Source organism: Lotus japonicus, chromosome 6 (genome assembly GCF_012489685.1).
Source record: "Lotus japonicus ecotype B-129 chromosome 6, LjGifu_v1.2".
In the NCBI taxonomy this organism is placed as follows: Eukaryota; Viridiplantae; Streptophyta; class Magnoliopsida; order Fabales; family Fabaceae; genus Lotus; species Lotus japonicus.
Window position 1 is genome coordinate 61,905,324 of NC_080046.1, and position 11,650 is coordinate 61,916,973.

Here is an 11,650-nt window from a genome sequence, read left to right on the forward strand (position 1 = left end):
CATAATATCAATCAATTAGTTTAGAATATAATGATTGTTTAAAAAAAGAGTTTAATTTTGATGCACCGACGGTGTAAAGTTTTTTTACACCGTCAACCAATCAGATTTCAAGGATGTGAGAAAATCTCTCTTTTCATTTAATTTCATTAATTGACGTGGCATATCCTTGAAATCTAATTGGTTGACGGTGTAAAAAAACTTTACACCGTCGGTGCATCAAACTTTTTCTCTTAAAAAAAATATAATGAAACCTTTTATATAAAACAAAATCTCACGTAGGTAGCATTATTGTAGTTTAAAATTAAAACATATAAATTGAAAATTAAACCCAAATACAAACAACAATAGCTTTTAGATTTCATAGCAGCTTTAGATGCAAATCATCTTACTAAATGGATGCTCATTTATCAGAGAAATAAAGAAGTTAACTGTATAGAGAAATCCTTGGGGTTTTACAAAATCTCACGTTACATATACATAAAGAAATTTCTGAAGTTAAAAAGAAGATTTTACAATGATAGTTTTTATATAAAACAAAATCTCACGTTACATATACATAAAAAAATCTCTATAATTAAAAATAAGATTTAAAAATTAATAATGATTGCATTCACATTAATAATGGTTGATTTGCCAGAGTAATATCCTTTCACCCTCCACAACTGTACATCAAACCTTATATGCAGTAACTTATGAGCTCTAGTCCGCAGCTAATGAGAAACTCTGCCAAATTCACCTAGCAACCATCACATCTTTGCGTGTCCATGATAGCTTTGTGGTCCCTCATCACCAGATCAGCTCCATTTTCCTGGAATTCACAATAAATAAAAATATGACAAATTAAGAAAAAATCAAGAATTAAAGTACCTAAATCCTAATCAAATCTAAAATTTAAAAAGGTACTAATTAAAGATAGATAAAAACTATCAAAATATAGCAAATTACAATAAAAACTTATAAAATCATAAATTAAATAAAGACCTAAAATTCAATAAAGACACCATAAAAATTAATTAATACTCTCAAAATAAAATAAAAGATCCAAGATAAAATCAAGAAATAAACAACTTAAATCTTAATCAAATCTAAAATTTAAAAAGGTACTAATTAAAGATAGATAAAACTACCAAAGTCTAGCAAATCACAATAAAAACTCATAAAACCCTGAATTAAATAAAAATCCGAAAATTCAATAAAAATACGATAAAAATTAATTAACACTCTTAAGGGAATATGTAACTATAGGGTTTAGAACTTATGAAAGGTGCTGGTAGACTGGCGGTATGTTTTTCATGGGAATTAAAAACCTTTTACCATGTACATTATGAGAGGGAAGGTAACGTTTGGCACAAAGAAAACTTATATAAGAACAGAGAGGGAAATATTGAATGGTAACATATTAACCATGTAATCAATATTTTAATTGTAAACATAAACGGGATGCCAATCATAAATAGATAAATATTTTTAATTTAAATTCACTTTAAATCTTTTGAAATATTAATAAAATATACAACAATAAGTTCATATGCAAACAAATAAATGTTCTCAAGATTTAGCTTAAGCAAATAAGGGACCATAAAATTCTAAAGAAAATTCACCATTCCAGAAGAAAAAAAATGCAACCTAGCAATAGGTTTTGGCAATTCCAAATTAACACTAACCTATAGGTATTCAATTGTAGAAGAATCCCACCAAAACTATGAAAAAATCTAAATTGCAAGGTGAAATGAATCACACTACCTTTCCACATACCTCGATTAATTAAAAAATATATATTTTCTATTGTTTTATATGCACAATATTTTTTTTATTGATCTCACCTTGCTTATGTTAGTTATGTAAAATGATTGAAATCGTGCCACTAAGACTATGTTTGTATAAATGTTTACATACATTCAAATGCACTTATATCTCAATCTTTGTGAGTAGTACATGCCTCAAATCAAAGTACGTACTTATGGCCATTAACCTTAAGATTTGGATAACACACTGCAGTAAGATCTGGTTAGCCTAATTCATAAGCTTACAACATCAAATAAACTTTTAATCCCCCCTTAAAAAGTAAGAACAGATGGAAAACAATTCACCTACCAGTGAGAAAGATAAATGTTGAAATAACATACATAACAATGAAAAAAAATAAATGGGATGTTCATGTATCAATGTTAATTTTTTTTATCAACAAACACATTAATACATGAACAATACAAAACAATAATAATGAAACATAGAATGGGTTAAAACATGCTTTGGCGAACAAAAGACACTTCTAGAACTACATGAAAGAATCATTAAAATTGAAGAAGAAGGACCACCAGAGATATGAGGAAAATGATATGCCTTTGACTTTTGAGTGATAACAATTCTTAGTCTACAAAGCCACAAAGCATTGTTTTTGACATACCTGGAACAAAGAGGCTGAAGCAAGAAGTGAGAAACTCGTTTTTGAGTTTGAAGAACATGCACGAAAGATTTTTTTTAACAGAAACTATCTAACAAAGATACATAAAAACAAACAACCTAAATCCTAATCAAACCTAAAATTTAAAAAGGTACTAAATAAATATAGATAAAAACTATCAAAATCTAGCAAATCACAATAAAAACTCATAAAATTCTGAATTAATTTAAAATCTAAAAATACCATAAAAATTAATTAATGCTCTAAAAATAAATCAAAAATAAATTAAGATTAAATCAAGAAATAAACAACCTAAATCCTAATCAAATATAAAATTTTAAAATAAATTTTTATGAGAATTAACCTAAGAATGACACGTGAAATTTTTTTAATGAGAATTAACGTGAGAACGACACGTCACTAAATCAGCCTGACAGAAGTTCTTCTTTTCTAATATATATTGATATTGATATTGATGCTTCAACGGATTGGTTAGCTAAGTTGGATACGCACTTTTTATTTTTTTTATAATAGTGTTATAGAAATGCTCAATATTGATATTGAGTAGGAAACTTTTATCTTAAAGAACTTCTCACTTGTGCCTTAATTTGTTTTGTCTTTATCGGTTTGTAATTGCTTTTCGAAGAAAAATAATTATATTTACTTTTTTCTTACAAGTATCATCTTTTAAATGTAATATTGTTCGAGTTGGAAATAATCACATTATGGTGAAATTAAATCTCTTAAAGAAAAAAATTCATGAACAAAATTTGTACCCAATACTTTACTTACAAAAATTAAACATATATCACTTCCGTCATTTGATTCTCATGAAATGGGTTGAGAATCTTGCATTCCATGGGAAAGTAAATGTAATTTCCCACTACTCACAAATTCCATCATATATTTTTTATCATTTTAAATTTTTGAATTAAATAAAATTTAAAAATATTCCTGGGAATCCTAAATCCTAACCAAACACACCTTAAGTCTTACTCATGAATGATATTCCCAACAATCAGACTCTCATGAATATTATTCTCGGGAATGTATTTCCCAACCTTCTACCAAACGCTCCCTATGTCATTCCCGGGAATGTTTTATGCCCGGACATCCTATTTCCAACCTTGTAACAAACACGGGAATATGATTCCCTACCTTCACATTCCCGGGAATGTATTTCCCAACCTTGTACCAAACACCCCCTTAGAGTGAAAGCTACAAAATTCTCTAACATGGGTTGCCCAAGGGGATCAATTCTTATTCTCTCACTTTCGTACTCTTTTTTTTTTGAAAGGAATTTTATTGAATGAAAATATTTTACATTCTCACTTTCGTACTCTTATTCTAACCTATTGGATCATAAGTGCAACACTCAAACCCTAAAAACTATTTGGGCCAGAATACAAGCCCTAAAGCTAATAACACCAACCCAAACGTAAAACCATATATAAGCCACTATACAAGCCGAAAATAAAATACATTCAACGCACGCATTAATGCTACCCTTAAAACATAAATAATTACATACTAAATAATTTAACAAGTTTAAGATCAACCATTTTCACTCCTTTAAATTAAATAAGCATCTGGTGATAACCTAGGCTTTGCAAATGCCACAAGAGGCTCAGCTTTGGTGGTATCTCCATCGGATTCAGAAAGGTCAATGCTAGAGTGAGTTGGTGGCACAGTCCAAGTGAAGCTATGCAGCAACCTAGCAAACAACATAATAGTCATTGAAGTTCCAAGAATGAGTCCAGGGCAGCCGCGTCTTCCAGTGCTGAATGTCACCAGCTTCAAGCTTGGCTCTGCTAAGACCAAATTGAATTTGGACCCATAACCACTCATACTAAGATGGCGTTCTGGTTTGAACTCGAGTGGTTCTTCCCAAACTCTTGAGTTATGGCCAACTCCTTGTCTCCTTAACAACACATGGCTACCCTTTGGGATAAAGTACTTATTAGCAATAACTGTGTCAGCCATTGAAACATGGGGAATGTTAAAATCTATAATGGGGTGAAGACGAAATGCTTCTCTTGCACAAGCCTTCACATAGTTGAGCTTTGGAATATCTGATTCTTGCACTAGCCTTTCTTTACCAACAACATTGTCCAATTCTTCAATGGCCTTTTCAAGTAGCCCAGGCTTATTTACCATTTCAGAAAGTCCCCATTCAACTGCATTTGATGGATTATCTACCGTCGCAATACACATTTCCTGTAAGGATCCAATTTGAATTTATGCGCGTTATTAGTGTCCTCACATCATAATATAAGCTATTAATTTAATTAAAAAAAATAACGCAATTATTTTTGAAAAGAATAATTTTTATACATTAACGGTGTAATTTTTTTTACACAGTTAGTGAATCACATATTAAAATCGGTTTGGTTGACCGTGTAAAAAAAAGCGTTACACATTTATGGCGGTTTTAAACCGCCAGAAACTGCCTCGTGCTCCCATTGTGCCTACATCCTCGTGCACTCTATCATTTCCTTTTTAAATACGTAACATTAAATGATTGAATATCAATGTAAATTTAAGATAGAGCATTAAATTAAAATATTTTTTAGCATATATGTCAAAATTCAAATATGGCCGTTAGTAGTATTTGTTGGGTTCGTGTGAGCGGACCTAAAAGACCCCTATGGTCAAGGAGAGTGGGCTAGAGGAGACGGTGATGTGTGGACCACCGACTCTCTATCATATTTTATCATGACCGCCAAATAGACGCTTCAGGTTTACAAGAGTAACAATTATAAACCTAATTCTTATAGTCTTACTAGTATTCAAAATCAATAATTAGACATGAAAATGAAATGTAGATATCGATAAAACAACTCACTCGAGACTAATTAAAAGAGCTAGAAATTAAGAATCAAGAGTGGCATGCATACCAGAATTTGAGATTTTATTTCCTCCATTGTCAAAAGTTGATTGTTGTCAGCATCTTTGAGTGAGATGAGAACATCAAGCAAGTCTTCTTCATTTGTCTTCTTCTCATTCTTCCATTGCTCAATTCTGTCTTCAATAATTGGATCATGATATTTCCTCACATCCTCACAAGCCTTCTTCAGGTTCTTTTTATGACCATCCAAGTCAAGTCCCCTGAAGCATGGCAAGTAATCAGAAACAGAGAAGGCAAAAAGGTACTTCAACACATTGAAAAGTGCTTCTATATGCTCCATTTCTTCAACACCGGGTCCTCCATCTTCCCTACCCTCTCCAAAGTACCTTCTATTGAAAATCAACCTCCTTATCACATTCCCAGAATAATGTTGTGCAGCAACCCTAACATTTACCACCCCACCATCACCATTTCTACACTGATTGTAGACATAGCGGACAAGGTTATCGGCTTCTTCGACCCTCTTGTCATGAAGCCAATCATGCTTGAGGGGTGAAAGCATTTCGTTGATGACCACTTTCTTCATTTTCTTCCACTGTTCTCCGTAAGGAGAGAGAGCTGTGGTTAGATATCCAAGTGAAACATGTTCACTGGACCAATTCATGGGCCTTGAGGCAAAAACAGCATCCTGTTTTATTAGGAGTTCACGTGCAATTTCAGGACTTGACACCGGGATCACATGAACATTGCCTAAACGGATGCATGCAATTTCAGTGTTGAGATCACTCATTACTTTTTGTATGTATCTAAATCCAGACTTATTTGCAAGCAGTTCAGGAATATTGCCAATTATTGGCCAAGGTTTGGGACCTGGAGGTAGTCTTGGTTTTTTGATGTGGTTGTGTTTTAGGAATTTCATTAGGAGAATCGTAAGGCTAGCTAGCATCAGCATTATGAGGCTCCAAAGTAAATGAGGGACAAATGCACGTTCCATATGGCTTTCAAATTACTGGGTCAAGGACTGAAGAGTTATTGGATATGTATGGTCATAATTTCACTACTGCACTCTTTATATATATATATATATATGTGCATAAGATATGACCAAGATAAGATAAGATGAGATAAATGATTGGATAAAAACATATAATATAAATTAGTTTATATTTACTATTAAAAAATTAATATTTATATATACACCCTCCAGTCACTATTATAAGAAAAAAAACATTTTAGATTCATTGAATAAATGATGTATCTAGCTAACATTATTATAGACTAGATACATCATTTATTGAATGAATTTAAAAACTTGTATTTTGCTTATAATAGTGACCGGATGGTGTATGTGAGTAGCCTATTTTACTGTTAGTGAAGAATTATTTTGTGTATTTCTATTATAATATAAATAACTTAAAATAATGTTAACTAATTAGTCATAACTGATAAAGAAAATTTAATTATTTTATATGAGTAAATCCACTATATACATCATTTATAAATCAATTTATTTGTAATTAAATAATTTTAACTTAACAATAACAACTAGTAATTGATGAGTAATAAAATTAATATTTTATTAAAATAAAAATTTATATTTTATTAATTAATATTATTGTAAAATATATAAAATATAAATATTGAAATTAATTTCTGGTTATGGTAATAAACAAATAAAAAACTGATATCATATCCTCAGGATAACTTTCATGTTTGGTAATCAGGATAAGATAAGAGCAGGATATGATAGAGAGTTGGACAATGACAAGATAGGATAACGGTAGGATAAACTATTATCATATCTTGTGTTTGAGGTGGAATGATATGATATAAACAATGAAAAATACATTAAATTTTCCTTTGAACAAAAAATACATAATATTTAAAAAAATTAATTTTGTAAAATGATTATTCTATTAAATTTAATTTTTATATTTTTAAAAATTATAATTTTTTTTATTAATTAGCCTATTTTCATTTTTTTGGCTAAAAAGCACTTTTGATCTTTGATTATTCAATTTTGTGCAAATTATACCCCCACTCTTTTTTTTGTTGATGAATCTACCCTCCATGTTATCAAAATGTCCAACGCTTACCCATCGGTTAGCCAGACGTTAAATCACTAACAGAGGAGCTGACATGACCTTTTTTTTTTTATTCTTTCTTAATGCCACATGGATTAAAACAATTAAAAAGAAAAAAAGAAAAAGAAAAAGAGGGACCACACGCCATATTTGGGAAAAAAAATTCCTTGATTAAATTTTTCCATCTTTCTCCTTCCATCATCACCAACCCACTGGCTTTGAAATAACCAGAATATTATCAGAAAAAAAAAACAAAGATCCAAAATTTGAAGAAGGTTAATTTATATTGCATGATAAAATTATGCAGAACAAGACTCGATTATTGAAACAAATTTGATGGTGTCATACTAGAGCAAGAGGGTTCAGATTTGGGTAACGGTGACACCAGATCTGACTCAAGGAAGGAGAAACAAACTGAATTTCTGGGTTTGTGAAGATGAATTGACAGTAGAGAAGGAGAAGAGATGGAGACACTTCATAGAAAGGATAGATCGGTGAAGATTGATAATTCTTCCTCCCTCTTTCCCCCTTAAAACCTAGATTCCAACCTCCTGCACTTGCGACCTGGTCACACACTCTCACCATTCTCGCGCCTGCTTGTCGTTAACCTTCAACGTCGTCGTTTCGCAAATCCAATTCAGAATCCCTCAATTCAATCATCTTGTATGTTTATCCTTCATCAATCGCTGCACACACCCAATTTCCCCTGCCATGTCTGCGTCGATTCGCCGTCTGCGCGCTTCCACCTTGAGGTGGCGGCAGTGCGTGTTTGAGTATTGGAGATTTTGATTTCCTTTATTTCTTCTCCACCGTCTAGTACTGAATATGGGGCTTCTGATGGTGGGTTTTCTGGTTTGGATGATGGTTACGGTGGCTGGGCTTTGCAATAATGGGTATGGGTCAAGGTTGAGGAAGATGAAGAAGAGGTTTCATGGAGGTTGAGGCTGTTTCAGGTTTTGACAGAGGATGGCGCATCTTCGGCGCGGTTGCGGTGGTGGCACCGTGGTTTGGTCTTGGAAGTGAACAGCGCGGTTGCAGACACAAGCATGCGCACAAATCTGGCGTGTGGTCCCTCTTTTTTTTAATTGTTTTAATCAACGTGGTATTAAGAAAGAATAAGAAAAATGCTACGTCAGCTCCTCCGTTAATGATTTAACGTCTGGCTAACGGAAGGGTAAGCGCTGGACCTTTTGATAAGATGGAGGGTAGATTCTTCGACAAAAAAAGAGTGGGGGTATAATCTGCACAAAATTGAAACATCAGGGGGCAAAAATGTTTTTTAGCCTAATTTTTTTTTCCTAAAGGGAGCCTGATGACTCTCCTTTTGTCCTAGTTTTTCGGGTCATTTCTTTGTTTCTTTTGAGTATTTTTCTTTGTATCATGTATTGTTTCATGCATTCTCATGCATTTTCATCTTTATTTGTGTTTTTGCATTGATTTGGTAATTTCATGGTTTTATAGGACCTTTTTCATATTTTAGTATGGTTTTGGTTTTTACTCTCTAAACAGTTTTCAATTATTTGTTTCACCAAAATGAAGGTTCTTCTAACAAACACCATAACCCATTTGGATAACACACAGAACTATTTATCATCTTAGAAGTAGAAGGAACAAACCACCCAATAATTTGAAAGCTTCCATGAGTTAAAATCAGAGTAACTTCCTCCATTTTCAAGTTGCATTTTGAAAGTAAAGTACAACTTGGACTGGGCGAGCCCCTAGAGGGGCAACGCCCAGCATGTATCCCGCCCTGAGGCGGGGCCCTGGCCTTCAGATGGGCCTTGACCTCGGAGGCCCAATTGGCCCAATAGGTAGTACCCAAGCTCTATAAATAGGAAGTAGTTATCAAGTGTAGGGGACTTTTGGCTCATTTGATGAAATAACACTCGAAATTCAGCACTCTCTCTCACTCTCATTCTCTCTTAGCACAATCCCTCTACCTCTAGGTACTATACCTCTCCTCAATGTTCATTCCCAGAACATTTGGCGCCGTCTGTGGGGACTGTAAACTTTCTACTCCCATTCACGTGGATTGATTGTGCATGAAGTTACATCTGATTGTGATTAGGCAATTCTCTGGTTTTCTGATTTTGATTCTGTGACTAGTGTTGGTTTTCCGATCGAGTTTGCATCGTTTCTGGTTTGGATGGAGACTCGACGCAGGAGGCAGCATCATTCACCAATGCGACAGCGGATTTCGCCGCCTCGGCGGCCTCATCGTGTGGACCTGGATTCTCCGGTACGAACGACAGGAGTACAGTCGCCTTCTCCTCTTCCATCACCACCACCTCCTCCATCGCCTTCACAGGTGGGATCTCTGGAGCGCTCACCAGAGAATTCACCTGCTCCGGAACAACAGCCGGCGGTGACACAGGAGCAATGGCGCCATTTGATGCGCAGCATTGGCAACATCCAGCAGCGGAATGAGCATCTACAGGCTCAGTTAGATTTCTACCGTCGCGAGCAGCGAGACGATGGAAGCAGAGAAGCAGATTCCGTGGCTGAGTTCCGTCCGTTCTCGGAAGATGTTGAGAATGTGGCGATTCCGGATAACATGAAAACGTTAGTTCTGGATTCTTACAGCGGAGATTCCGATCCGAAAGATCATCTTCTGTATTTTAATACGAAGATGGTGATAATTGCGGCGTCAGATGCGGTGAAGTGCAGGATGTTTCCATCAACGTTCAAATCGACGGCGATGGCGTGGTTCACAACTTTGCCGCGAGGATCGATTTCAAATTTCAGAGACTTCTCATCCAAGTTTCTAGTGCAATTCTCGGCAAATAAGAATCAGCCGGTGACGATCAATGACCTATACAATATTCGCCAGCAAGAAGGGGAGTCACTGAAAGAGTACATGGCAAGGTACAGCGCGGCGTCGGTAAAGGTAGAGGACGAGGAGCCTCGAGCTTGTGCTTTAGCATTTAAAAACGGTTTGCTGCCGGGAGGGTTGAACAGCAAATTGACACGTAAGCCGGCGCGCTCGATGGAAGAGATGCGTGCTCGTGCCAGCACTTATATTCTCGACGAGGAGGACGACGCTTTCAAAAGAAAGCGCGCGAAGTTGGAAAAGGGTGACTCGTCGCCCAAGCGTGCGAAAAAAGATAGGAGCGGCGAAGATAAGGGGGATGGCAAGCAGCAGAGACCAGGTAAGGGGAAGTCGGTATTCAAACTGACCAAGGAACAGTTGTATCCACGGCGCGATGATTATGAACAACGTCGGCCTTGGCAATCTAAGTCTCATCGCCAGCGGGAGGAAACTGATATGGTGATGAACACAGATTTATCGGATATGCTCCAAGGGGCGAGGGACGCAAATCTAGTGGATGAACCGGAGGCCCCAAAGTATCAGCCACGGGACGCCAATCCCAAGAAGTGGTGTGAGTTCCACCGGTCCGCCGGGCATGATACGGATGACTGTTGGACTTTGCAGCGGGAGATTGATAAGTTGATTCGGGCGGGATATCAAGGAAATCGTCAAGGTCTGTGGCGCAACGGTGGCGATCAAAACAAAGCGCACAAGCGGGAGGAGGAGCGAGCGGACACTAAGGGCAAGAAAAAGCAAGAAACAGCGGCTATCGCCACAAAAGGGGCTGATGACACGTTCGCTCAACACTCAGGCCCGCCCGTCGGGACCATCAACACCATCGCCGGGGGATTTGGCGGCGGTGGCGACACTCATGCGGCGCGTAAGCGCCATGTTCGTGCCGTTAATTCCGTTCATGAGGTCGCTTTTGGATTCGTACACCCTGACATAACAATCTCGATGGTGGACTTTGAGGGGATAAAGCCTCATAAGGACGACCCGATTGTGGTACAGTTAAGGATGAACAGTTTCAACGTCAGAAGGGTACTCCTGGATCAGGGTAGTTCGGCTGATATTATCTATGGTGATGCATTTGACAAGTTGGGACTAACTGACAATGATCTGACTCCATATGCGGGAACCTTGGTAGGTTTCGCGGGGGAGCAAGTAATGGTGCGGGGATACATTGATCTAGACACAATATTTGGGGAAGATGAGTGTGCCAGGGTTTTGAAGGTAAGGTATCTGGTTCTCCAGGTGGTGGCATCTTACAATGTCATCATTGGGCGAAATACATTGAATCGCCTTTGTGCTGTAATTTCAACAGCCCACTTGGCGGTCAAGTATCCGCTAAGCAGTGGAAAGGTGGGAAAGCTGAAGGTGGACCAGAAGATGGCGAGGGAGTGTTACAATAATTGCCTTAACTTGTATGGCAAGAAGAGTGCGTTGGTTGGTCATAGATGTTATGAAATCGAAGCTTCGGATGAAAATCTTGATCCCCGGGGCGA

The 11,650-nt window shown here is 36.4% G+C and overlaps 1 protein-coding gene across 1 annotated transcript; it reads right to left on the reverse strand.

The window, feature by feature from the left end:
- Positions 1-3,976: 3,976 nt before the first annotated feature.
- Positions 3,977-6,246, reverse strand: LOC130725740 (isoleucine N-monooxygenase 1-like). The gene is made up of 2 exons (XM_057576943.1): positions 5,302-6,246; positions 3,977-4,621 (listed from the first exon to the last, which is right to left on the reverse strand). Exons 1-2 carry the CDS (start codon positions 6,244-6,246, stop codon positions 3,977-3,979), a joined length of 1,590 nt encoding a protein of 529 aa, XP_057432926.1.
- Between the last annotated feature and the right edge of the window lie 5,404 nt (positions 6,247-11,650).